We start from the raw sequence: 26,786 nt of genomic DNA, 5'->3' as shown, positions 1-26,786 counted from the left end.
TGCTGTTGCCATACCAGGTGGTGATGCATCCAGTGAGGATGCTCTCAATGGCACAGTGATAGAAGGTCCTGAGGATGCGGGGGCTCATGCCGAATCTTTTCAGTCTCCTGAGAAAGAAGAGGCGCTGCTGTGCCTTCTTCACTGTTTTGTTTGTGTGTACTGACCACGTAAGATCCTCAGCCAGATGTACTCCAAGGAACCGGAAGCTGCTCACTCTCTCCACAGCAGCGCCGTTGATGGTGATGGGGGTGTGTACTTCTCTGCACCTCCGGAAGTCCACTATCAACTCCTTTGTCTTTGCGACGTTGAGGGTGAGATGGTTGTCTTGACACCAGTGGGTCAGGGCGCTGACCTCCTCCCTGTAAGCCGTCTCATCACCGTTGGTGATAAGACCCACCACTGTAGTGTCGTCCGCAAACTTCACAATGATGTTGGAGCTGTTAGTGGCTGTGCAGTCGTAGGTGTAGAGTGAGTACAGGAGAGGGCTCAGTACACACCCCTGTGGAGCACCAGTGTTCAGTGTGATGGGGGATGAGGTGATGCTGCCCAGTCTGACCACCTGGCGTCTGTCAGACAGGAAGCTAAGGATCCAGCTGCAGAGGGAGCTGCTCAGTCCTAGATCCTGCAGTTTCCTGTCCAGCTTCGAGGGAACGATGGTATTGAATGCTGAGCTGTAATCTACAAACAGCATCCTCACATACGTGTCTCTCTTCTCCAGGTGTGACAGGGCAGTGTGTAGTGTCAGGGCTATGGCATCATCAGTGGACCTGTTGTGGCGGTATGCAAACTGTAGAGGGTCCAGTGAGTCGGGTAGTGCAGAGCAGATGAAGTCCCTGACCAGCTTCTCGAAGCATTTGCTTACGATGGGGGTCAGGGCTACAGGTCGCCAGTCGTTCAATGAGGAGATGGTGGAGGATTTGGGTACAGGGACGATGGTGGCCATTTTGAAGCAGGCTGGGACTACAGACACATCAGATGTAATTTCATTACATAAAAGCAGGTCTACAGGAATGAGTGTTAGGAAGGGATTTTAAGGAATTCACTGATTCTGCAAGACTGAGCTCATTAAACAAGTTACAAAGCCAAAGGGTCCTGATAGCAAAATCATAGTTCATGAAATATTTCAGAGTAATTGTAAATGTAAAGGCTGTGATGCATGTCTGTTCAACCTGTAATTATCTATAGACTCGATGAAAACCCTTACAGAGAAGCAAATCTTCTCTGTGAGGTGGAAAAGCAGCAAAGGACGTGTCAGGCCAATGAAAAGGTTATAGCAAAGCAGCATGACTGATTGTGAAGACAAACACGTGAAAAGTTCAGGTAGCAGTGGCTAATGTAGGCTATGAATAAATAATGAGGAACTCTGCTGAACTGTGAAACAGAGCCAGGTTCGGAGTCCTCGCCTCTTGACCTCTATACCGTTCCAAGTCACACTTCGCTGCAGAGTCAACAAATGCCAGCTTCCTGGCCTGCTCTCCATATGTGCCAATGTGCTTGAGGGTGGGGTGGGCCAATTTAGTGCAGTATTGTCCCATCAACCAAGATGGCCTCTCTCCTGGGACTATAATTCAACAATGCAGTGTTTACCAAACCTAGTCTTCAAGCAATTATGTGAATGTGTCCAGGGGGCAGGCTTTCCCTACTGTTCAAACTATGGAGTGGAGTTGGTGTTTGCACTGCTGTGCTTTTCAACTCCCCAGGGTCTTCATTGATTCTGAATGGGAATTAAACACCAGGTAGCTGGATCTGAAATGACAAAGCACCACACAGACGGCCGACCACTTCACCAAGTCTGCATGGCACAAACTGACTACACCATCGAATCAAACTGTCACTGCATAATATTTAGTAGGGGGATGAAGGGGTCGAGTTACACGCAGCAGAAAAAGACAACAATTCAGACCAATGACACACACACACTTCAGACTATGTAGTCATAGCGATCCAAGCTGCCCTTCCCCCGCCGCCCCGAATGAAGTCAAGGAACACTTATGACAGTCTATACTGGGAGAAATTTCTGTACCAAAATTGTCAGTGGTAATGTCACGGTTAGTCTGATGTCATACCCCCAGAAAGCCAAGTGACCTCCCAAGCTTACATATGCTTAAGAAAGACATAATGAAAAAAAAACAGTCATCATTTGTTTCTTATTAAATATGAAGCTGTGTCGATGTTTGGTTCGCACAATTCTTCACACTTTTACTGCTGCTTGTTCACAGTGGGATATGGGTACTCTTTTTTATTTATTTAATGGATAACTCTCACCCACTGAGTTTTTATTGACTTTGATTGTCTTGAGCTGTTGCGCATGAAGCTGACATTCCAGCACGAAGGAAAGAGGATCTCGTAGTAACACCAGTACGCGCGTGTGCTTAATTGAATCAAGAGACAGTTCGCTTGCTGGAGTTCAAAAGCATAATACCAGAAACAGATGCTGTTTGCGGTTACAGATAATTCAATTATACTGGTGTTGTTGGCCTAACAGTCAGCCAAGGCTGTGGTAAAAGTGTAGAGGCCATCTCATGTTACCTTTCAGTGACAGAACACAACAGGTGATAATAGCCCTCTGGAGCTGACTTCTATAGATCGATGATATTGAACATACATAACTTATGGTGACACTGAAGACACACGCGATACATGTTCTGCCACTCCAAACGAAAAGCTCAGTGCTCAATAGCATGGCATCACCGGATGTAAAATATATCTTAAAGTCATGAAAACTTCAACACTACAGCTTTTCAAACGTCAAGCGTACCACTGCTCACACACCAAGTCCAGCATGTGAAAGATTTATGTCTGCTGACCTGTGCAACTATGTCCCATCATTCAAAAAGGATTTGGTTTAGATCAAATCAACACAGAGATGTCACAGATATTTCAATCGTGACAGCTCTGTTTATTGGAGGGCATAAAGGTGAGACACCAGACGGGATTTGCAAAGGGTGGGGGCAGTCTATTCTCAGCCGCCCGGTAACGGTCATCCTCTATATGATTCACAGCGCAGACACAGAGGCAAGAAGACAAACAATATCTTAGGCTGCAATATCAGTAATTAATCAAACAAATATATTCAACACTGTGTGGACTGTACACTCATTTGTTAGTTAGTTACCAAGCAAAAATATTTCAACTTCATATTTGTTCCATTCATTTGTTGTTTGCTCTCAATTGGACATAATGAGCAATACCAAGCCAGTTTTACATCCTAAAAACTGGATCGAGTAAATAAATGAACAAATATTCAATAAAGATAACTGCTGGCTGCTGCCTTAAGTGAAAACAGACATAGGTAAGAAATTCTCAGTACAGCACATTTTTGTACCTGCAGTCGCTCTTGAATACACGTCAATGGTAATGTTGAGGTGAATGCATTTCTTTTTCCTTTTGAATAACATTACTGAAAACTCAAGCCATCACCCTCAAGCGACCTGCATCTTTTATTCTCAAGAATTCCAGGCTCTCCAGGACAGAATAAAACACTCAGCCTAAATGTGAGAAGACACAAACTACCAACTACCACAGAATTCTGTTATTTCCGGTTTTTTTAATCATTGTCAAACATTGCATATCTTAGTTATAACAGAAAGCCTAGGCCACGCAAAATGGAGCCTCACAAAGTTTAAGAAGGTTTAGGAGTTGAGTACTCCAGGGAGACTATGAATAGCTTGTTTCTATGGACAAACTTAGCCCGGCTCGGAGCCTCTAGTTTGTCATATTACTTCTAAAAGCATCTTTACAGTTCATGCTGACTGGATTCAGTTATACAGCCCACCTGCATGTGAGCAACCCGTCGCCACACATTTACCCACAATCAACACTACTATCAACATATGACCTTTTAATAGGATACAAAGACACTGCTTCTTAACCTTAACTTGATTTTGGGGAGTGGAATAAATTGTTTGTATATTTGAGTTATGTAAGCAACTGATAAATAAAGTCGCCAGTGGGGAGTTTAAAAGTAAAATGAAAGCGTAAAGAGAAAGTTTGAGCTCACTTACAGTAAAAAGCTGCGATGTGAGTATGAAAGAGAGGATAAGTCCACAGATCGAAGTGGTCAGAGTGCCCATTTTCCACCGACACAGCACAGGCTGTAAATGCTGGGGGAAAGGGGGGAATACGAGGGTCCTTCACGCCTCCTGGCCACTGGAACGGTGCACCTATTTCAGACTTTTCTTCTAGAAACCCGACTGCTCCGCTGCGTCCCACGCCCGGTGGGACTTCATCAACAGGTAAAACGGATCCCTTCTCGTGTTTTTCTCTCTTTTTCTTTTCAAAAAGATTACGCAAATAAAAAAGATCGACACTATGGGGCTTCTTCTCCCTTGCACTCCGAAACTTGGGACTTGTGGTGGGTTGAATGCAGCCTTGCAAAGTCAATGGGAAGTCCTGTGCGGAGAGTGGCTGCCGAAAAGTAAAAGGCGGAATGGAATTCATGGAGTGCTCAAAGAGAGTACAACTAATACCACTGTGGGGAGACGTCGCCGAGAATAAAGTGTGTGGTGGTGGTGAAGGACGTTTTTAAGTCTTTACTCGAACAAAAGTAGCAAAGCACCACTGTTCCAATACTTTAGTATCCTGCAAGTAAAAATCCAAAAGTATTCCGGGTAATCTGTAAGAGTGCAGAAATTACTTGATTTCCAAAAGAACGAATTCGGCACAGTGGCTCAGTGACAGGCTTTGATACTGAAGTGGAATTTTGAATGGGTAATTGTAGGACTGATTTGATCAATTGTTGGAAAATTCAGTTAAAATGTAATTTAAAAAATGAAATTCTAAAGTACATTAAAACTGTTTACTGACCATCTGATTCGTGTTTAAATGAGGACAAGTGTAACAGCGTAGTTAATTATTATTTTATTATAACACATATGAGTTACTTTTTGTTTATTTTTAAACTAGCTACACATCTGAATTATCCAGAAATAAGTAACAAGTTTCAGGAACAACACCTAACCTAAAGGGATCTGTTATTTGTCTTTACCTACTGGGGGACATGCTAGTGCTTCATAAATATATATATATATATATATTTAGGAGACGCATTCCTGTAACAAATTCCACTCACTCAATATTTACTGACAACAGTAAAAGCAATGAAGAGTGCCCATCTGTTTGCAGTCAGGACTGGTTCAATTGGTTTGAAAATAAAAGTGTTGCTGCAGAGTTTATGAAAATATGTCGCTTCAGTTCTTGGCAATATATTTGGGCTTTTGTTGCCCTCTACTGGAGTTCTAAAGTGCAGCACACCGACCTCCCAGTGCAGAGATACCCCCACAACCATTTAACTGCCTTGCGTTGCTGTGTGCTGTGTCGCTGGAGACACGTCCCAAATATAAGCTTGTTTGTCAGGACTGAAGTCAGTAGCTGTTTGAAGGACTGGATGTCTGCATCCAACCATTTAAAAGAGTGATACTTTATCACTCTGAGGTTTGAGAGGGCAGCTGTTGCCAATTAAAAGCTAAACCCTGAATAGAGACAGTTATGGGCTGCTTCAGTTTGCTCATGAAAATAGACTAAAAGTAGATGAACAAAATGGGCTCATCATGTTTGGTTGGCATCTAGCGAATTTGACACCTCTGAGCTCCTATCCAGTCGAATCATTTACTGTACAAAAGCAGTCTTCTAAAAAATCAATTCTGTGTCTCATCTTGGAATATCAAAAAGATGTCAAAAGAAAACAAAACAAGGTGTGGAAGGGTAAATACACCAGAGACCTCACAGTAGAGCCAGCCGCGCCTAATCACACGTTTGAGACACATGCAAGGAGGGACAAGGGATTTAAGTTGTTTTATGTTGTCAGAGGTCGCATACCAAAAGTGTTGGAAACACACAAAGTTATGATAAACTTCCAAACTTTTACTCAGTGAACTCTTTTATTATACTGTAATACCATAAACACCACCATTACATAAACTAAATGCTACAGCATAGAGGATAAATAACACCTAAACTGCTGCAGTTATTCCAAGAGCAGGAATTTGTACCAGTGCTCTATAGACCCCTCTAGCCTCTTGGATACAAGAGGGAGCTTATTTCTGGGTCTGACTGGTCTGACTATGAATGTTTATAAGAGGCATCTCACTGACCACAGTGGTGTGATTTAGGGACTACTCCCTTGCTTGCAGTCAGCAGAAAAGTTCTGGAAAAATCATGTGAAAAAGTTAAGTAAAAAATGTCTTAACCCATTATTATAGGCCTCAAAGTCAACTTAACTTTCAACAAACTGTTTAGTTGTCTGTTTTGTGGCCGTGTTGGAAACGCCAAACGAGTCCTCTGTGAATTCCGAACGTGTGTTGGTGTTCAATAAAGTACTGTTTCAGCAGCATGTTTATGAAGCATAATGCCAGGAGTATATATACATTGTATGTAATTTCATGCCTTTGAGAGTTTTATTTTGTAGTTGGAGAAGTAAATAAACAATGGATTGAAAACTATTCAGAAGTTAAGATCAAGTCTCTCTTTTTTTTTTGTGTCCGACCCTTTAAAACCTGTAGCTTAGCAGTGTTGTTTGTTACTATGTATTGTGATATTACTGTAACTGTGATACAGTGAAGCTGGACTGTTCAGCTGCAGATTACAGCTGCCAAAAACCAACAGACCAGCCAGAAAAAATGAAATGATCCCTCTCTCAGCAAGGGTCAACGCCCCTTGGAGCCTGATGCAAATGAAGTTATGCTGAAAGAAGTTGGAGCACACATAGGATGCTCGTCCCAATCTTTTTCATTTCATCATAATATGTATGTCATATCTTTCCCTGCCCTCTGCTTCGATTGCACCAGATAAGTCCCAAGCAGCGTTTTGTTAAAAAAGTGCTGTTGGTAAATTAGAAAGATGGGAAATGAGAGTAACTCCAGAGTCACTTTGCAGATTACAAGTTGATTATCCGCATGTATAAAGCTACATGTCACAAAGACATCAAGACTTTATATAGTAAATATTTTGCTAAGAGAACTCAAGTTCATTTTAAAAATGACAAAATATTAAAAGCAGTAAACAAGCAATAAGTAAAAACATATATTGCAACTCTGATAATCCTACAAAATTACAGTCTGTAGATAGATAGATATTTTTATATTGTCTGTTTTACCCTTTTATTATTTGTTATCTTATGTGCAGCACTTTGTGATTCTGTCTAGAAAGGTGCTATACAAATAAAATTGCGCATATATATATATATATACAGTGGGGCAAAAAAGTATTTAGTCAGCCACCGATTGTGCAAGTTCCCCCACTTAAAATGATGACAGAGGTCAGTAATTTGCACCAGAGGTACACTTCAACTGTGAGAGACAGAATGTGAAAAAAAAAAATCCATGAATCCACATGGTAGGATTTGTAAAGAATTTATTCATAAATCAGGGTGGAAAATAAGTATTTGGTCAATAACAAAAATACAACTCAATACTTTGTAACATAACCTTTGTTGGCAATAACAGAGGTCAAACGTTTACTATAGGTCTTTACCAGGTTTGCACACACAGTAGCTGGTATTTTGGCCCATTCCTCCATGCAGATCTTCTTGAGAGCAGTGATGTTTTGGGGCTGTCGCCGAGCAACACGGACTTTCAACTCCCGCCACAGATTTTCTATGGGGTTGAGGTCTGGAGACTGGCTAGGCCACTCCAGGACTTTCAAATGCTTCTTACGGAGCCACTCCTTTGTTGCCCGGGCGGTGTGTTTTGGATCATTGTCATGTTGGAAGACCCAGCCTCGTTTCATCTTCAAAGTTCTCACTGATGGAAGGAGGTTTTGGCTCAAAATCTCACGATACATGGCCCCATTCATTCTGTCCTTAACACGGATCAGTCGTCCTGTCCCCTTGGCAGAAAAACAGCCCCATAGCATGATGTTTCCACCCCCATGCTTCACAGTAGGTATGGTGTTCTTGGGATGCAACTCAGTATTCTTCTTCCTCCAAACACGACGAGTTGAGTTTATACCAAAAAGTTCTACTTTGGTTTCATCTGACCACATGACATTCTCCCAATCCTCTGCTGTATCATCCATGTGCTCTCTGGCAAACTTCAGACGGGCCTGGACATGCACTGGCTTCAGCAGCGGAACACGTCTGGCACTGCGGGATTTGATTCCCTGCCGTTGTAGTGTGTTACTGATGGTGACCTTTGTTACTTTGGTCCCAGCTCTCTGCAGGTCATTCACCAGGTCCCCCCGTGTGGTTCTGGGATCTTTGCTCACCGTTCTCATGATCATTTTGACCCCACGGGATGAGATCTTGCGTGGAGCCCCAGATCGAGGGAGATTATCAGTGGTCTTGTATGTCTTCCATTTTCTGATGATTGCTCCCACAGTTGATTTTTTCACACCAAGCTGCTTGCCTATTGTAGATTCACTCTTCCTAGTCTGGTGCAGGTCTACAATACTTTTCCTGGTGTCCTTCAAAAGCTCTTTGGTCTTGACCATGGCGGAGTTTGGAGTCTGACTGTTTGAGGCTGTGGACAGGTGTCTTTTATACAGATGATGAGTTCAAACAGGTGCCATTCATACAGGTAACGAGTGGGGGACAGAAAAGCTTCTTACAGAAGACGTTACAGGTCTGTGAGAGCCAGAGATTTTCCTTGTTTGAGGTGACCAAATACTTATTTTCCACCCTGATTTACGAATAAATTCTTTACAAATCCTACCATGTGGATTCATGGATTTTTTTTTCACATTCTGTCTCTCACAGTTGAAGTGTACCTCTGGTGCAAATTACTGACCTCTGTCATCATTTTAAGTGGGGGAACTTGCACAATCGGTGGCTGACTAAATACTTTTTTTGCCCCACTGTATATATATATATATCTATATATATATACATATATACACACACACACACACACACACACTCTTCAGGTCAACAACCACTGGAATATGTTACCATTTTTTTAAATGAAATTATACAGTTTGGCTGATTTTATAGGCACTGTGTCTGTTCTATCATTTTTGTCAAGAAAATATGGCCAATAATGTGTTGCCAGACTGAGATTAAAGTTAGCAGTGCTTGAAGAATAACCCATAATCACAACCCATCCAGAGAGGTTGGAGAAAAGTATAAACCCATGCAAGCATGGGGGAGACAACTACACACAGAAACACCCGGGAGACTGATGAGACAGCAGTATTAATCCCTGTGACACTATGCTGCCCTTCAAGAAAGGGAAAAGATAGGAAATGAAGACGGGTAAAAGAAGAGGAAAAAGAAGGTTGGTTGAAAAAAAATATTGTATTTTTTTGAGTTATATAAAGGTGTCCAAGGCCTACATTTCAGAAAAAGTACAATTCTCTCTTATAATAGCTGCTGTTATATAATGCTAATAAAATACAGTACTGTGCAAGCCTTGAGTCATCCCTCCTTCTTTCATATTTTGCATCTAAGCCAGACTTTGACATTTTTAAAGTGGTCATTTGCAATAGTTACAATAGACTTCGTGAAGGTCGCGTTCTGTTCAAGGAACTAGATTAGGATGATTTGAGTTTTGTGGCATTTTGAGCCATCCTTCTTGCAGCAGTCATCAGAAGATGTGCACACTGGTGATAAAATGATGGACAGCAACAATAGTCAGGTATGCTGGGCCATTTAAACAATGCTCAGTTGGCACTACAGGGCCCAAAGTGTGCCAGGATGATATTTGTGTTAACACCTGGAGAACACACATTTCAAGCATTAGAAAAAAACATGAATTAGTAACCAGTTTTCATATCGTGAATTTTGAAACCATAGACATGTAACATTTTTCTGAAAGGTTGAAATAAAAGCCTTTTAAGAAATGAAATGCTCCTGCGCAGTATATACTGAGTTTGTACAACAGCATAAACAATGCAAGAGTGCCAGGCACTATGACTGGATTGTGATATCAGAAGGAAGAAACTTGTTTTCAGCAGTCAAGGTAAATAAAGACACTTCAAAAATAATATTTCCTTACGTATTTACTAAAAGCAGCAGTTAGTTTAAATCACTGACCGGTTTGTCTTTCTTGCCTTAAATGCACATTGGTGAATACTGAATTTCACATTTCTGTACACCCAAACAGCACTACACTTAAGTTGTCATGGTCTTAAAACTCATCTGCAGCACTGCACTGTTGAATGAGTGCAGGATTTCCTAATGAAGCCAATACTTACAGAATCAAAACTTGTGTCCACTGCGGCATACTCATCATTTTGTTCGCAATTTATAAGACAGTAATTACCCTCAGATATTTTAGTGTCATTCAAGAGTGCAAAGCATGACTGTACCAAAATTTGATTGTCCGAGTTTTTCCAAAACTACACATTTTATTCTCTTCTATGCTCTCAGTATTTATCAATAGTACTTAATTTTTGGGAGAACACATAACATTTCAAAGAGGAGGTTGGCCCCAGTCAATGCAGTGTTTCCTGTTGACAGAATGAAAGAAAAAAATGAAATGAATAAGAGGACAAGAGGGAAAAAATACATTAGAAAGAAAATTGGAATTTCAAAAGAATTTAAATGTTAAAAAAAGCACCTGTGGTGTCGTAGGGTGGTGACACCTCCACTAGATCACATCCAACAAGGTTCAGACCATGGCATCCCCGAATAATCTCAACTCCCTAAATCCAATCGTGACGATTGATTGAAAAAATGAATTAATAATGCAGCAGAAAATACAACATTTCCTTGCTTGGTGTATGTAGTTTTGTTTATATATAGCTAGTAACTAGTATAGTAAACTTTGAGGTGTCTTTAGCACTTTGATTACCTGTATGGGAGTGAGCCCTGCTATCTCAGGTGTGCCTGTTCCAGGAGCAAAGCCAGGGTCAAGAGCATCAATGTCAAAACTGAGGTATACTGGACCTTTGCCCATCTGATTCCTGACCTCATCCATTAAAGGCGCAAGAGATTTGAACCAACACTCTTCCACTTGCACAACACGGAAGCCCTAGAGGAGTAGAAAAAACACATAGTAGCCTTGTTATGAGAAAATTATTTTGAGACATATGGCATCTCCGAGTCAGTGCCATAAAATGCCCTTGTTCTAGATGAAAGCATTTGCATCTTGTTGTCAAAAAACAAGCACAATAAAGATATAAAATATACCAATTATTAGCATAGATTCTTGCAACTTTATATTAATCCAGTTATACAGCATTTACTCTCCAGACAAAATGCCAAAACCATTATGTTGAATTTATCTGAGGCATTTCCCTATGGGGAACAAGCAAGTAAAGGTTTATTTATCCAACGCCAAAAAATATATGCTACATAAGCATGCTTTACACACATGAAACAGTAACCTAGCAGAGTACCTGTGCCCGACTCCATTCATATGAGTCGGCAGAATAGCCTGAACCCCGAAGGCCAATCTGGACCACTCTCTTGCAGTCCAGTAATCCTTCCTCCACACATCGTCTGAATGGAGTCCCGTGGCCTATTTTCTCCCCCAATACCACATCACTGGTGTCAGCATGAGCATCCACATGGATCAAACCCACTGGGCCATGCCTAACAAATTATCACAGGAACAAGGGCATGGGGTATAAAATGGTTAAAGAGGAAGTTTATCAGTGGCAGCTATATATATTAACTGAGGACTCTTCCTGCATTCTCAGTAAACCCAATTCACACAAAACAGTATTCTTTCATTTTATTGCATTCTCAGATTGTAAAGTCAGTGAATACAAGAATGCATAACTCAAGCGACACCTGAATCATGCATTTTTGGATTTGTAGGCTGTACAGTTTTGGAAGTTTGAGGGAAAAATGCTTAATAGCCGTGTTAAGACAGTTCAACACAGATCAAAACAATGTTTATTGTATCCTAAAGTGTGTAAAAAAGTAGCACTGTATCAGCAGTCTCAACTTCAAATAATTTGCATCACATGTAGTTCCTAGGAATAAAGCACACTTACTTCTCAGCAACGGCTTGCAGGATTGGGTAAGCAATAGTGTGATCGCCACCTGCAGACAAAACTTCCTTAAAATCCAACCTTTGATCAAATCTTCTCTTTGGTTTATAGAGCTATCTAAATGGCTAATAATTGAACATGTATTACAACACTGTGCTTTGTTAAATATTTACTGAGCTATCCTTGACTATCTGTGCAACTGTCTGAATAAAATGTGAGCAAGGGCACTTTTAGAGCGTTTTCTTCACCTCTAGAGATCAGTTTTCTTCTCACCCATAGTTAGCGGGATGCAGCCAGTGGCCAGGATCTTTCTGTAGGCCTCCCTGATGCGTTTGCAAGTGTCTTTCAGGTCATACACATTAACGTTCACATCCCCAATATCAGCAACCACGAGGGACTCATAAGGTGCTGCCCTGGTGCCACTGTTGTAAGCCCTCAGCATGGCCGACTCAACTCTGATCTGTCGTGGGCCAAACCTGTGAACCAGGATGACAGCTATGATTGTTCAAGCACAATGGCTGCTGCTTGGATTTTGCATTTTTTTTTTTTATTGTGACAATTTTTAACCTTGATGGCATGAAAATAGTGTTTACTGTACACAGTAAGGTATTGGGTGGTCAAAATGAATTTGGACGTTTCAGCTTTTGTACATTCCCTGCAGCTGAGGATTTCTGTTGCCTATATATGTGTCAATTGTGTACAAGATGGTCTGTGAAGTTTTGCACAACATGAGGATAAGATTAATTTAGTCACTTTAATTACAAAAGTGAAACTTAAATCTATCTTTAAACGCCTGAAAACATCAGCTTTGTTATGCATGCATCCAATGACAGTCTACGGAGCAGCAGGCCCATACGTTTAAATATTAGCTGCAGAGAAAAACACTACCTTGCGCCAGGTCGGTTCGAGGTCCCGGTATCAATTGGGACGCCAACAAACGCTGCATCAAGCCCTTCTGCGGTGTCCTGGTAAGGTAATTTGGCCATGGTGGGGATCCCGGCCACCCTGGCAACAAACTCGGCGCTCGGTGGTACATTGTAGCGTTTCCCTGAGCATTGTCTGTTCGGATTTATGCAAAGGCCTCGTCTGTCGCTGCAAAGAGCCAAAGTCTGTCGTGGCTGCAAGGCGAAAAAGTCCGCTGCTGCAGCGGTAATGGTACGACTCAAATGCAAGTTTCTCCGAAGCGACGACATGCCTGCTAACTTGAGCGTAAAGTTAAGTTGTGTCAGCAGGCCTTTAAAGGACTTCTGCTACTTTAGTGCTTTATTGTATGCTCGTAATATTTTGTTTTGCGTCGAGCAGCGTAATGAAAAAGTATAGTTGAACAGTATTTATTTAACTTATTAATTTGCACTGTACACACTGTGATATTGGATGCACAAATTGATTCTTATTATGCAGGTTAAGTAATGCACATCTTTGTTAGGCGACTGATTAATTCATTACTTTTCTTATAGGTCTTATAAGTCACAGCATGATTCGGAGCCCTGAAGGCAGCAAGAGTCTGCAAATGAGTAATCGAGGGAGAAACCAGCTGTGACCGTCTATCAGGAAGAGGACCAGCGTTATGAATGATTGATAAACAAAACTTTGAAGAATACATATAAAGTAGTTATAATACTCTCGATCGACAGAATGCGAGTTCTATGATTTTTGCTAATGACTTCATTAAAGTAGAATGTAGAAGAAAATATATAGGGAAAAATGCAATATTACAGCTGTGATAAGATTGAAATTTAAAAGGAAGCCAAATTTGTAATTTCAAAGTTACTTTTGCTCCTGGACACGTCAGCCAAGCCATTTGTTCAATGTACACGACCACATAAGTGGAGTTCAACGGCTGAAGTATTTGTCATTTTCCTGAATTAAGCCTTTTTTATTTTATTCTCTCGGATCTCCAAACAATATAGCTTCCATTGTGATGCCGTGGCTTTACTCAAGATAACAGGTTTCTGGCTAATTGCATTGATTTACACAAGCAAAGCGAATACCCCTTTTTATTTATTTATTTATTTATTAGAAAAAGGACATCCGAGGGTCTTGCCTCCTACCAGATTTTATGAAATTCTGCTCTCTTTTTTGCACAGTCCTGTATTATATTGTCCTGCATAATCCTACCGACTCACGCCTTAGCGGAGGAGGAATTAGCTCCCGAAAGCCTCTTATCGCACATTGGAGGTTCTGAATGGGAAACAATTACTGCGCCAGACGGAGAAGGATTTTCAGTTTGTGCACTTCACCTGTCCTCCTGAAGAGGCAGAGCGAAGATCGTCATCACAGCAGCCTCAGACACCGAGCACCTCAGTCGCAGACACTCCTTTGGCTTGTTTCATTACATTGCATAATACCGACAAGCAATCATGGTAAGCGAGACCTTAATTTCTAACATTTGACTTGCTTATTTGTTACTGTTTAAGTCTAACATATGTGGAAATTAAACTAGGTCGTTTTTTCAGATCTGTTTCTTTCCAAATTACTGCAACCGTGCTTGTTGCCATGCAGTATTCCGCAGCTTACTGTGATCATACATAATTGCGAATAGAAATAGTGTGAGATGTCGTCAGTTCGTTAAGTTCGTACTTAAATGATAAATTACATTCATATGGAAGAGCCTGATCCTTATCCTACACAACTCCTGTAAATCATCTTAGTCTTCACCACTAGCCTTGTCCACTTGCCTTCCATTGGCTCCCTTATCAATTTCTGAACATGATCTCCAGCCATTTAACACAACGTGTATGTAAATGTATGTTACATAAATGCAGTGTCCTCTTTTCTAAAAAATAATTATGTCAGTGACATAATACACCATATTGTGTTTGTGTGTTATATAAAACTAAGCCATCCCTAATATCATATATGCTTAAAAATATACCATAAAATCAAATACAGCACAAATTGTGTTACATATAACCCCAGTGGATGATCTGAATGTGTCTTTTTAAAGAGCCAGCACACTGCAACATGTCTGACCTAGATAATCCTCTCTGTCTACAGTAATCCTGCAGTAGGCAGTTTTATGTCGCAGCACAAAATGCATGGGCTTCTGTAAAATAAATGGCAGACTGAGACTCAATCCAAATGTTATAATAGAATATAGAAAATGTATTATTAACGGTTTCTTGTGCAAGGTAGGGAAAATGTAATTTAAGCAGTTGTGTTAAAGGCAATTTAAAATACAGTGATTGTTTCATTTGTGAGCCCGATTAATGTGTTTTATCCCTCCTTTTTTTAATTAGCAAAAACTGTTCTGAAAACTGGTTATCTTCAGCAAGTGGAAGACTCGTCTTTGTTTTTAATCCAAATCTTTTTTCCCCTTACACTAGCGTGAGTGTATTTCCATCCACGTTGGTCAAGCTGGTGTCCAAATTGGCAATGCCTGCTGGGAGCTTTACTGCCTGGAACATGGGATCCAGCCAGACGGTCAGATGCCCAGTGACAAAGCCATTGGTGGTGGAGACGATTCTTTCAACACCTTCTTCAGTGAGACTGGAGCTGGAAAGCACGTTCCCAGAGCTGTTTTTGTCGACTTAGAGCCCACTGTCATCGGTAAACTTCTAGAAATAAACTTATCGCTGTTGCCTCTTTAATTTGTTAAAACCCTTACATAATTTCTTAATGGTGGTTTTTTGTAGATGAGGTGCGCACTGGGACCTACCGCCAGTTGTTCCACCCTGAGCAGCTGATCACTGGCAAGGAGGATGCTGCTAACAACTACGCCCGTGGACACTACACCATTGGCAAAGAAATCATTGACTTGGTTCTGGACAGGATTCGTAAACTGGTGGGTAAATCAGAGCAGAAGAATCCTGCATAAATGACCTAACTGATGGGTATATCTCTTATCTGGTTGCTGTCTCTCCCTCTCTCTCCTCAGGCTGATCAGTGCACTGGTCTTCAGGGCTTCCTGGTGTTCCACAGCTTCGGCGGTGGCACCGGCTCTGGTTTCACCTCCCTGCTGATGGAGCGTCTGTCTGTCGACTACGGCAAGAAGTCCAAGCTAGAGTTCTCCATTTACCCAGCTCCCCAGGTGTCCACCGCTGTGGTGGAGCCCTACAACTCCATCCTGACCACCCACACCACCCTAGAGCACTCTGACTGTGCCTTCATGGTAGATAACGAGGCCATCTACGATATCTGTCGTAGGAACCTCGATATCGAGCGTCCTACTTACACCAACCTGAACAGGCTGATCAGTCAGATTGTGTCCTCCATCACTGCTTCCCTCCGCTTTGATGGTGCCCTCAATGTTGATCTGACAGAGTTCCAGACCAACTTGGTGCCATACCCCCGTATCCACTTCCCCCTGGCCACCTATGCTCCAGTCATCTCTGCCGAGAAGGCTTACCACGAGCAGCTCTCAGTGGCTGAGATCACAAACGCCTGCTTTGAGCCAGCCAATCAGATGGTGAAATGTGACCCTCGCCACGGCAAGTACATGGCCTGTTGCCTTTTGTACCGTGGTGATGTGGTACCCAAAGATGTCAATGCTGCCATTGCCACCATCAAAACTAAGCGCTCCATCCAGTTTGTGGACTGGTGCCCCACTGGTTTCAAGGTTGGCATCAACTACCAGCCCCCCACTGTGGTTCCTGGTGGAGATCTGGCCAAGGTCCAGAGGGCTGTGTGCATGCTGAGCAACACAACTGCTATTGCAGAGGCCTGGGCTCGGCTCGACCACAAGTTCGATCTGATGTACGCTAAGCGTGCCTTTGTTCACTGGTACGTGGGTGAGGGTATGGAGGAGGGAGAGTTCTCCGAGGCCAGAGAGGACATGGCAGCTCTGGAGAAGGATTATGAGGAGGTGGGAGTTGATTCTATTGAGGGTGAAGGAGAAGAGGAAGGAGAGGAGTACTGAAAGGGTCATGAGGGATTATACAGGAAACTTCAGTGTGTTCCTAAATACATTCCAGTCTATTTATTACCCGTTTGACTTTGTTCAGAGTATAAATTATTAAAATGCTAATATGGCTCTGTCTTAAATAAAGTTTCTGAAAAATGAAGTCTTGTATCAAACCTTTTTTTGCATAACAACACCTTTAAGTTGTGAGGGATTTTTAGAGAAACAATTTTAGTTTGTCCAAGATCACATGGAAAAATCCAGGTGAAATCTGCTTTGGAACTCCAAGAAAAAGACATTTAAGATCAGGCCGCAACTTGTTATTTCACAAACAGTGCTAATAATATTCATCATCAAAATTTTAAAAAAAAAATGTATGGATATTACTATATCACCAATACGAGTTATTTATTTTGAAAATATCTAAAGACAAAGGAAAGAACTTGAACAACCACTTCAGGGCTCTTTAACACTTTTATTCTGAAACACTGCAAAAAAAACGACATACATCTAAAATCCATCTTATAATCTTTTGTAGGAAGCCATATACATGCATCCCTTTCATTCTTTTTGACAGTAGATTATCCTAATATGAAGGATTAAGTCCCAATATTTCAATTATTATGAAATCTGTATATTATATTAGCTGAAAACCTCAGCTCTGAACAGGTGCATAACATGAGCATAAAGTGCAAACAGCAGCAATGTGGAACAAAGTCAGATCCTTAAGATTAATTAATTACTCATGCATGACACATCAGGATCAATGTGATTCATATGTTCTAGCATTTAGGACAGGTCTATGTTCCTTAGCTGTGAAATATCAGTGTACAACTGACTGCAACACACATATCCACTGACAACCAGATCAAGGGGCAACTTTATGTCCTACTTGTGAACCTTTCACTTGGTCTTACCCTACACAGTAGAGTCTAACTTGATCTGTATTGACCTCCACATTTACTGGTACAAAAAATTTTCATAGTTGCAAAAATAACTGCATGAATGTGAGTTTTTGTTTGTTTTTTCCCCCACAGGCTGATTTGAAAAAGTGTATCATAATTTGGAAAACAAAATATCCACTCACATAATAGAATTTCTTGCTGCGAAGCAACTCAAATGTTGGGAAAAATTAAACACAATCACTCCCCAGCAGCCGTCTCAGTAATCCACAATGCATTGCACGTGTAAGACAAACTGCATTTTTGTATGATGGGTACCAATAACACTTGAATGTTTGAAGTGCTTGAATTCCTGCTGATACAGTGATGATGGCAAGTGAAACATATTCACAAGTATGTGAGAAATGCAGATAAGTAACATTAGCAGCATTAGAGGACACAGGTTTGAGGGTCGGGTTCTTGAAAAGGGAGAATTACACCACTTGGCAATTCATGATAAATAATCAAACAATACCCACAGCCATTAGATGTTACAGCTAAAACAATAAATACCACACATACAGAAGTCTGAGTATTGAAAGCAATTTTAAGCCCCAGTTTATCCATATCAGTGACTCTCAGCTACGTGTTTGAGTTAATCTAGACAGACAGCACGCAGGCCTGGCTCTGCTCTCGCCCATAGAGGAGGAAGCCTACAGCAGTGCGCAGGTCCTCCAGCTCTAAGTTAGCCAGGAAACTCCTCTGAAGCTCCGCCTCCACTTTGTTCCCACTGGGCCCCTGACAGCCCTTAAGGAGAACCACAGCAGACTGGCAGAGCAACCAATCAGCCAGCTTCCTCATGCCCACACTGTCCTGGTTAGCCAGAGCCTTCCGACCCCAGAGGCTCAGATGTAGCATGTTAGCTGCCACACGGGCAGTGGGGCGCTGCAGGGTATGAAGAACATGTTTCAGTAGTGGAATGGTAGAGATGCCTCTCAGGTAAATCTACAGAAAATGTTAACTTCACAATTCCCCTTAGTGTTGAGAGAATTGTGATTTTTTTTAGTTCAATGTTTTGGTTTAATAAATGAAACTATATTGTTTTAGCTCTCTTTTACTGAAAACTTAAATATTAAACTAAACACAGCCCCTTCTTTACCTTGTTTGGGTTCCTCCTGAGAAGTAAGCGTATCACGAACTGCACATCAGCTGGAACACTGGAGGGTAGAGGAGGAAGCTGCTTCTCCTGGTAATTCCTGCTCTCCAGCCCCACTGCTCGATAGAATGGATTTTGCTGTCCAAATATCTCGTAGGAAATGGCGCCCACGGCCCAGGCATCTGCCTTGCTGTAGTCAAGCACCACACCACATCCTGGAACTGCAGTGGCCACCTGATGGCAGAAAAATTATGAGAAATTAAAGTGATTAAATATCTGGTTAACTGCAAATTATCTATTTATATGAATTCTTATTTATCTTAATGATTCATTTCAAAACACAAAGATACAATTAGGTTACTTGAATGGTATCCAAGTGTCACCTCCGGTTATAACCAGAGTGGAGGCAAAAGTCACAAAATTCAGTCTTAATAGTCACCAATAAGAGATGGCGCAGCAACTGTGGCTACTCAGTTACAATAAAGACATTTTTAATCTTACCTCCGGAGCCATAAGTGAAGCATTCCCTCCTTTGCTGACCCAAATGCTGTTGAAGGGCAGCTGCAGACTAGAATCGCTCTGGGCCAGACAGCATCCAAAGTCAGAAATCACTAAACGGGGGCAACCATCTGCATAAAGGACAAATCAATATAACACCGGTGACCCAAACAGACCTCAAGCTGGCATAGTTTACATTTGGCTTTAAACTGTTCTGTTATTGACAGAATTTTGTTCGGACCTGAGTCGAATTCCAACAGCACGTTGTCTGATTTTAGATCCCTGTGAGCGACACCCTCTCTGCACAAATGGTCAATCCCCTCAAGGAGCTGCAGCACCATCAGAGTGCCCTGCCTGCGGCTTGGTGTGGACATTTCCAGGTACTGCCTCAGTGTGCATGGATAGCTATGACACAAAAAATCTGTGAAGTTACTGAATAAAAATGACCTGACACGTACACTATAAAAAAAACCCCAACAAAATAATAAAAATCTCTGAAAACAAAGACAGTGACTTTTTTTTATTTTTTTATACACAATGTTTCTAGCACACATACTGGGTTGGACTGAGGTAGGTAGGAAGGTAGGTCTTACTTCTTCATGACCAGGAAAAGAGTGCGATTGTTGCCCAGGCCTGTAGGGTTAAGCCTGGGTGGCAAAACATCTGGATATTCCTCCTGAGCACCTGGTAGCAATGGAACATCTGCAGTAAAAGCCCGGTACACTCGGATTACATTAGGGTGTGCTGACACTCTTTTGGGCAGGACTCCGAAATGTCTGCATGTAGAGAAATCACAGCCATTCATTAGTACGTTTCCTATCCTTAGGTCACCACTCTGAGGCAGGAATAAAAAGAACTGAGGTTATAATACTTACCCATCCAGAGTAATTTCTTCTTTTTCCTGCTTTAAGGCATGAGGACCTGCAGGGACCAGCTCCTGAGACATAGACTTTAAGATGGCCTCACTTGATGACCCAGCCTGCAAACAAATAGCAAAATACCCGTCGGTACTGATGTGTGGCTCTTTTTCGTTTGTTTTCATACAGAGGATTAAAACCTAAAACAGATGTGAAATCATTATCAAACCATTAGTATACTACCCACCCCAAAGTTCCACATCATCTTAATAGCAAAAGGGAAGTTCCTTAGTGAGCAGCATGTCAGAGATCGAGGTGCCTCAGCTTCCACTTCACCTTCTTTTATCTGCACCAGGGAGCATTTTCTGGCACTTTGCTTTGGAGGAGCAAACTGAGCTGCAGCCTCATACACAGCTGCATTGGAGCCTTTCCCAATCTGGTTCCCTAGAATGTAATCCTCCAGTTTATATCCAGAGGTGAATGGCTTAAATGGACTCTGGAATTTCTTCTTTCTAAAAACAGCCTGCAGGGGAAAGCAATAACAATAATAATAATAATAATAAGCTACACAAAGATATGTTCATATCAATCACGTGCTATAAACAAATTTAGTCAAGAAAAAAAAAAGGAAAAACAATCAGACTGTATACAACAACTTTTTAAAGCCCCCAAATGTACCTACACTTGTTATAGACGCAGCTAGAGACATATTAAAATAATAAAAAGTAAATTAATGCAAGATTGCAACCAGGTTATCCATTCAGGCCTCAGTGCAAACAGCATGAAAATTAAAGAACGTACACAAATCTTGGGTCTATGCATTACCGTATCAACAAAACATTCATAAATGTAAAAACAATATGCAGAATTGGTGAAGATACAAATAAACAAACTTTCAGTGAAAAAAACCCCCAATACGGCAAATAACCATGAAAATAAAGACTAAAAGAAAAACGACTACTAACAAACCACTTTGTCAGAAGCTACTACACTTAACGACTTAAATGTCGCTTAGGTACCCTACTGTGACCTACTTTTAGATACCATACCTGGATCTCCTGGCATGTTGAAGCACTCTTTCTGTCATCCTCCAACTGTTGTTCGATAAGCCCCACACCGAGACCGAAAGCCAAAAATACAGCTCTGTTACGCGGGGACCCGCCAGCAAACCTCCTGAAGCCGGCGGACTGAAGCTGAGCTGCCAGGCCTTTCAGAGAAGTGCGGTAATAGCGGTACCGAGACGGCAGGAAAGCCTGAGGCTGAGCGGTGCGGACCGACGGGCCTGCACGGAAACGGTCAGCTCGGAGCTTTGCTGCGAGTCGGCCACCGGATTTCAGGAGACCGAGCTGAAAGACCGACCGGCCCAACTCGAGTCCCCGGCTAATAGCGTGTTTCACAGACATAATTTACCCGGACAGGTAACTTAAGCTGCTACAACGAAGTTTTACTTCTGCCTAGCTCTCTACGCCTAGCTCTCGAAAGGCCCCACAAGAGGACAGCGTTATGTAAACAAAACAATAACTGCTGCTGCTGAGCATGCGCAAACCTTTAGACTGTCTTCTTTTCGTTTACCGGAGGGTGGCGTTTAACGATCAGGGGACATATCAGGGTATAAACACAAATACATTTAATCATGTCACAAATACAGGATCACTAGAGGTTCAATTTATGCTGGGCTGCCGAGCACACTATATATTTAAAAAAAAATGTATAACAACCCAGTCCCCAATGGCATTTAAAAGGTTGTTTAAGGCCTGACACAAAAATGTTTGAGTAGTTTCTCCCTCCTTAACTACTCAAGGTGATGTAGATTTTTTTCTTTTCTTTTCTGTTTGTTTCTTTTCTTTTTTTTCTTTTAAAAAGTCATCCAACTACCCATGTGGATACTTATTTTATTAGAAAACTGACAAAAATTATGGCTTGCCTATGTGGTACAGACCACCCAAGAATCTGTTACTTTGCACTAATTAGTGAATATCTGTATCTGTGCATTACACCTGTACAGTTTATAAATGAAGCTTGCTAATTAGGTTTGCTGTTGTAAGTGTTGTCAGTTCATAGTTTTGTTGTATGTTGGATACAACATGTTAATTTAGTGAATTCTGGTCAAAAGGAGGGTGAAGCTTTACCATGTCACTGACATGTTGGCCAGTGGGTGTGCAGTGTCCCTCAGTTTCACAGTCCTGATATAAACTGGTGAAAATGCTCAGCCTGAAGCTTCACAACCTGACTTCTCTAAACATCAAGGTGACTATATCCATCTTTTATTTAAAATGTATGTTGTCTTGATGCATGCTCAATCATCCAGGTAAGTAAATCTCCAAAAGTTGATTCTGTTCATCACTTGGATGAGTCACGAAACGTTTCTCCCACGCTACGTCCAGATGAACAGAATCAACTTTTGGAGATGAAATGTATGATCTCACAAGAAATGTGTGGCTCAAATAAGAGATATTTTAATCATTAATTCATCACTACTAAAATTATTAATTTAAACTTAACAGTTATGCAACTACAGAGGAACCACACAAGTGTACAAAACCACACAAGTGTACAAAATCTGTAGCATAAGACTATAAAAACAAATTTAGCTTCCATTAATGCTTATAAAAAATTGGACAAATGGTAGCATTTGCTTGATCACATGATCAATGCCAAACCTGTAGCATGTATAGTTTATCTCTGAAGTTCCATTGGGTAGGATCCAGTCACCTTACTGTAAACAACAACAAAAAAAAGCAGAGAGAATGCCCCTGACATACAATATTACAAGTTCAAATGACCACCTAATCCTTTTTGGTAAATGTAATTATCACACACACACACACACACACACACACACACACACACACACACACACACACACACACACACACACACACACACACACACACACACACACACAGTAGAGGTCAGATACTGTGTGTATACTCTTAAAAAGTTTGAAAACCCACCAAGGTTAAAGGCACTTTTTTAAACCTTATTTTCATTTTGTGTAGATCATTGTTTGTTCGTTCGTTGTTTGTTGTTAGTTTAGCACATGCATAACCAACTAACTAGATGGGGTCACTGTGCCAAACAAGGACACTGATTTATAAAAGTCTTCATTTAACAATCATTTCCACTGGACCAGGATGTATCATACACACTTACTGCACTATTTTCAACTTATTCGTAGTCATAATGTTTCACTGTTAAATTATAGTTAACCTCAACAGGTTCACATGAATTTCCCAGTAATATACTTCCCAGCATGCCATTATTTTTAATCAGAGCTTTTTAGGATATGTTATAACTTTGTTAGGTTAACTGGCGTAGGTGTGAATGTGAGCATGAATGTTTAGGTTTAGCTTAACAACAGAAACCAGCACCAGAGAGAAGCTGTAATTATTCAGTGTGCAGCAGGATAGCTTCTATATTTAGTTGTTTAGATACAGTACCCAACAACTTGATTAGGCACCCAGTGTGAGGTTAATGCCACAGCTGCCCTAAGTTGCTCTATAACACGAGTAAACACTTTCCTAAGGAGTTCTTTATGTTTAAAACAAGACCCGAGTTCAGTGAAGTCGATAATTTTGAGTTTTAAACAGGTTTTTGACAGATTACTAAAATATTTGTTTGTTTGTCTAGCTGCATTATGTAACCATTTGCTATGTGTTTTATGAACATATAAAGGTCAGCTCTTCTTTGTGAAGAAAAATTGAGCACTTTGTTGATTTTTATATTCTAAGCAACTTTTGGACATTTTGGACTTTGAACACAAGAGACTGATAGAAGCATGATACAGACAATCAGCATCTTCACTGTCACTGTGGATGGGTTAACCTTTTATTCCATACTAGTAGTAGTAGCAAGTATCACTTGTCAGTTTATAGACCCAGTGCATTGGTAAAATTGTTCTTAAAGCTGCACTAATTGAAACTGTCATATTTACAATGAAGCTTAAATAAAATATAAGAGGTTTTGCTTGTAGTAACAGGCATAATAGGAAAATTGATTCATGTGAAAACAACAACATTGGTGATTTTTCAATAGTACTATTCACTTTGAATGATTAACACAGTTACTAATTATACTGCTATAGTACCAACAAAAAATAAAAAGGATATCATAACAACAAGTCTTTCTTTTATTATTCCCTATCAGAAAAAAGAGTGACAATCAATTAATTATAGGTGCAATATTGACATATTTCCAGGAACATTTTAGAAATTCCTAACGTTAATATTTATTCATTTCAGGCCCATCTGAAAATTATGTTCATTTAACTGTTTTTGAAAAAAATCGCTCATGGTGTGTTGTCAATAACCCAGTTAATCCACTGAATATAGCTCCTGACTCTGGTGTAGACACCAGGGTAGTACTGATTTGCACAGCCAATACCCCAGGAGACAATGCCCTCAAAGTAGCCATTGCAGACAAGGGGGCCCCCGGAGTCGCCCTGTGGAGTACCACAACAAATCAGGATTGTTTTTTGATAATAGAGCATTTCACATTCACCCTTAAATGGAAAATGTTAAATATTATTAAAATGACACTGAAATTATATGTAAATCATCACTGGTTAAAATATATTTTATAGCATATATAACAGGTGTCATTTTGCCTATAAATTTAAGAGGAAATATTCATTTAAAAATAGTATTACTCTACAAAATGCAGTTGCTAAGTAGTAATTAAGCATACCACAAACACAAAATAAATCATGTTTTCCATGAATGTATACCTGGCAAGAGTCCTTTCCCCCGTATGGAGATCCAGCACAAAGCATACCTGGTTTGATCCTGCCCCAGTAATACCAAGTGCAGTAAGGTATTTCTCTTACATCCACAGCACGTAGCACAGGGGAGAGGGTGTAACTGTAAACCTGTGTCACTCCCCAGCCACTCACTATGCAGGTGCCACTAAAGGGAGGGGTACCTTCATCAGGTATCAGAACTGGCTGAACATAAGCATTCAGCTGTGCTGGTCTGCTAAGCTGTAACACAAACCAAAGTTAGGGTGGTACCATTGTGAGATCACATTTTTTGTAGCTAAGTACAAGTCCTACTTACCTTAATAAGCATGATGTCATTCTCATATGTCCTGAAATTATAATTGTGTACATATATCTTTGAGACATTGAAGATCTGTTCAAATCCCTCTGTTTTGATCAGGCTGTGCTCACATAGCACAACCCTCATAAAATTACTCCTGTTAAACAGAAAGAGACAAAACGAAATGAGAATTTCACATATGTTCTTTCAAAACAGACCTTTTTCCATCAATAATTATTAAACATTTTCATTAATGTTTATTAGTAAAGCTGCAATCTTGCTGTATGGTGTCAGTACTTACGGTCTCCAGCAGTGGGCAGCAGATACCACCCACTCTGGGTGAACTAGCGTGGCTCCACAATAGTGATCCCCGACCTCAGTCTGAAGGGATGCCTGGTATTTGATAGAGTATGGTTCGACCTCTTGACCCCCGATGATCCTTCCTGTATTCTCTTTCTCTGTGACGAAAGACAGAGCGAATCAGACAATTTGTCTCTATATTTTACGTTCTTTTGGTTTACAACAAAAAAGATAGATTGTCAGGGTAATGTGCCTTAACAAAAAAAAAAAAAAAAAAAAGCAGAATATTCTAGTAAGTTTCTTAACTTAAAGAAGTCTAGTTGTTTTTGTTCCAAGCTCCTTATAATATTCCAGTTCTGTATTCATTTCTACAGTATTGTCTGGCTTCATAAACTGAGTCAGACAGCAGTATTACAGCCACGTCACAGAAAATTTCTCCTGATCGACTAACATGTCTGTTTTTGTCAGCTGTTTTAAAGTCTTTGTGTATTAGTCTTTAGATCTAAACATTGAGACTAGAATTTCATATCCTTTGCTAAGTGTCTTGGAATGAAAAATTCAAAGATATAACTCACGTGAATTTACTGAAAAAGACAAAAGAAGCAGCACAGTAGTGATTGCCACAGCAGCCATATTGTAATTGATACCTGTAACACAGAACAACGACAGCTAGCAGCTTCTATATACATAAATTACTGTCATTTTAATTGCTCGTGCTAATGAACTATAAATTATTTGCTTAGTTTTGCTTAATTTGGTTATTTTGCTTTGTTTAAAAACTGTATCGCAACAATTACAGGATCAACAATATCTTCAAAAGCACTAAATGACCATTTAATTCAATTCTTTTGAACAATGAGCTTTTATTTTTAAAATATAGTGAGACTGTGAATTATTTTTAGACAGTTGAACATTAATTACAATTTCACTAAAAAGGGTTAAAATAAAAATTTGCTTACCTGAAAGTCTAGACACAGGAAGCTTCAGAGTATCTCCAAATGATGAGACCAATGCTCTCCTCTTTCTTTTTATAGTGTAACTATATCCTTGTCAAGATCTTTTGTTTAAATTATCTTTTCGTCTTGTTGTGTTCTGTAACCATCTCACGCTCCTACAATGAAACTGACCTACAACCTGACAAAGCTAGGGTGTTCTCTTGTATTATGCCCATTTCTAAGCTCAAGTTTTATACTTGCAGTTTTTAGGTTGGCAACGCCTCTACAGGATCAACAATATCTTCAACAGTTATTTCTCTATTAAATGTTGATAATGTTTTTAATGAGATGAAATTAGATTGCAATAGTTTCCACGATTATGTAGGATATAAAATAATAAAGTTAGAAA

General features: G+C 40.5%; 5 protein-coding genes across 7 annotated transcripts in view; 1 reads left to right on the top strand and 4 right to left on the bottom strand.

Annotated features, from left to right (window-relative positions):
• Positions 1 to 4,381, bottom strand: part of hspg2 (heparan sulfate proteoglycan 2) — a 96,862-nt gene extending 92,481 nt beyond the window's left edge. For all 3 annotated transcript variants that reach the window (XM_080295438.1, XM_080295439.1, XM_080295440.1), the window contains exon 1: positions 4,005 to 4,381. In XM_080295438.1, coding sequence (XP_080151564.1) covers positions 4,005 to 4,073 — 69 coding nt within the window. In that variant the 5' untranslated portion in view covers positions 4,074 to 4,381. The remainder of the gene's footprint in view (positions 1 to 4,004) is intronic.
• A 5,539-nt stretch (positions 4,382 to 9,920) lies between these two features.
• agmat (agmatinase (putative)) lies at positions 9,921 to 13,145 on the bottom strand. Its single transcript, XM_026154167.2, has 7 exons — positions 12,763 to 13,145; positions 12,148 to 12,350; positions 11,878 to 11,926; positions 11,275 to 11,470; positions 10,728 to 10,907; positions 10,494 to 10,578; positions 9,921 to 10,383 (listed from the first exon to the last, which is right to left on the bottom strand). Exons 1-7 carry the CDS (start codon positions 13,065 to 13,067, stop codon positions 10,310 to 10,312), a joined length of 1,092 nt encoding a protein of 363 aa, XP_026009952.1. The 5' UTR covers positions 13,068 to 13,145; the 3' UTR covers positions 9,921 to 10,309.
• Positions 13,146 to 13,892: 747 nt separating this feature from the next.
• On the top strand, positions 13,893 to 16,877 carry LOC113013246 (tubulin alpha-1B chain). Its single transcript, XM_026153985.2, has 4 exons — positions 13,893 to 14,237; positions 15,201 to 15,423; positions 15,510 to 15,658; positions 15,752 to 16,877. Exons 1-4 carry the CDS (start codon positions 14,235 to 14,237, stop codon positions 16,730 to 16,732), a joined length of 1,356 nt encoding a protein of 451 aa, XP_026009770.1. The 5' UTR covers positions 13,893 to 14,234; the 3' UTR covers positions 16,733 to 16,877.
• A 292-nt stretch (positions 16,878 to 17,169) lies between these two features.
• Positions 17,170 to 21,629, bottom strand: pink1 (PTEN induced kinase 1). Its single transcript, XM_026153984.2, has 8 exons — positions 21,156 to 21,629; positions 20,354 to 20,629; positions 20,125 to 20,228; positions 19,843 to 20,025; positions 19,491 to 19,654; positions 19,253 to 19,380; positions 18,755 to 18,985; positions 17,170 to 18,540 (listed from the first exon to the last, which is right to left on the bottom strand). Exons 1-8 carry the CDS (start codon positions 21,507 to 21,509, stop codon positions 18,256 to 18,258), a joined length of 1,725 nt encoding a protein of 574 aa, XP_026009769.1. The 5' UTR covers positions 21,510 to 21,629; the 3' UTR covers positions 17,170 to 18,255.
• Positions 21,630 to 24,221: 2,592 nt separating this feature from the next.
• LOC113013295 (trypsin-3) lies at positions 24,222 to 26,204 on the bottom strand. Its single transcript, XM_026154092.2, has 5 exons — positions 26,018 to 26,204; positions 25,444 to 25,600; positions 25,161 to 25,299; positions 24,833 to 25,084; positions 24,222 to 24,547 (listed from the first exon to the last, which is right to left on the bottom strand). Exons 1-5 carry the CDS (start codon positions 26,073 to 26,075, stop codon positions 24,395 to 24,397), a joined length of 759 nt encoding a protein of 252 aa, XP_026009877.1. The 5' UTR covers positions 26,076 to 26,204; the 3' UTR covers positions 24,222 to 24,394.
• Between the last annotated feature and the right edge of the window lie 582 nt (positions 26,205 to 26,786).

Source organism: Astatotilapia calliptera, chromosome 20 (assembly GCF_964374335.1).
Source record: "Astatotilapia calliptera chromosome 20, fAstCal68.1, whole genome shotgun sequence".
Classification (NCBI taxonomy): domain Eukaryota; kingdom Metazoa; phylum Chordata; class Actinopteri; order Cichliformes; family Cichlidae; genus Astatotilapia; species Astatotilapia calliptera.
The sequence above is the reverse complement of the archived record's forward strand: the minus strand, read 5'-3'. Positions and strand labels throughout refer to the sequence as shown.

What these genes read in the sequence shown, in the direction of transcription:
- agmat (XM_026154167.2), bottom strand. Translation starts at nt 13,067, where the DNA reads ATGTCGTCGCTTCGGAGAAACTTGCATTTGAGTCGTACCATTACCGCT. An exon ending in TCGAACCGACCTGGCGCAAG is followed by an intron (nt 12,351 to 12,762) that starts GTAGTGTTTTTC and finishes CCTGGTTCACAG; the next exon opens with GTTTGGCCCACGACAGATCA. An exon ending in ATGAATGGAGTCGGGCACAG is followed by an intron (nt 10,908 to 11,274) that starts GTACTCTGCTAG and finishes CTACTCCTCTAG; the next exon opens with GGCTTCCGTGTTGTGCAAGT.
- LOC113013246 (XM_026153985.2), top strand. An exon ending in CTTAGAGCCCACTGTCATCG is followed by an intron (nt 15,424 to 15,509) that starts GTAAACTTCTAG and finishes GGTTTTTTGTAG; the next exon opens with ATGAGGTGCGCACTGGGACC. An exon ending in TGGACAGGATTCGTAAACTG is followed by an intron (nt 15,659 to 15,751) that starts GTGGGTAAATCA and finishes CTCTCTCCTCAG; the next exon opens with GCTGATCAGTGCACTGGTCT.
- pink1 (XM_026153984.2), bottom strand. Translation starts at nt 21,509, where the DNA reads ATGTCTGTGAAACACGCTATTAGCCGGGGACTCGAGTTGGGCCGGTCG. An exon ending in GAAGAAATTACTCTGGATGG is followed by an intron (nt 20,026 to 20,124) that starts GTAAGTATTATA and finishes CTCTACATGCAG; the next exon opens with ACATTTCGGAGTCCTGCCCA. An exon ending in CTTTTCCTGGTCATGAAGAA is followed by an intron (nt 19,655 to 19,842) that starts GTAAGACCTACC and finishes TTTGTGTCATAG; the next exon opens with CTATCCATGCACACTGAGGC.
- LOC113013295 (XM_026154092.2), bottom strand. Translation starts at nt 26,075, where the DNA reads ATGGCTGCTGTGGCAATCACTACTGTGCTGCTTCTTTTGTCTTTTTCA. An exon ending in ATGACATCATGCTTATTAAG is followed by an intron (nt 25,085 to 25,160) that starts GTAAGTAGGACT and finishes TTTGTGTTACAG; the next exon opens with CTTAGCAGACCAGCACAGCT. An exon ending in GGGGAAAGGACTCTTGCCAG is followed by an intron (nt 24,548 to 24,832) that starts GTATACATTCAT and finishes GGTACTCCACAG; the next exon opens with GGCGACTCCGGGGGCCCCCT.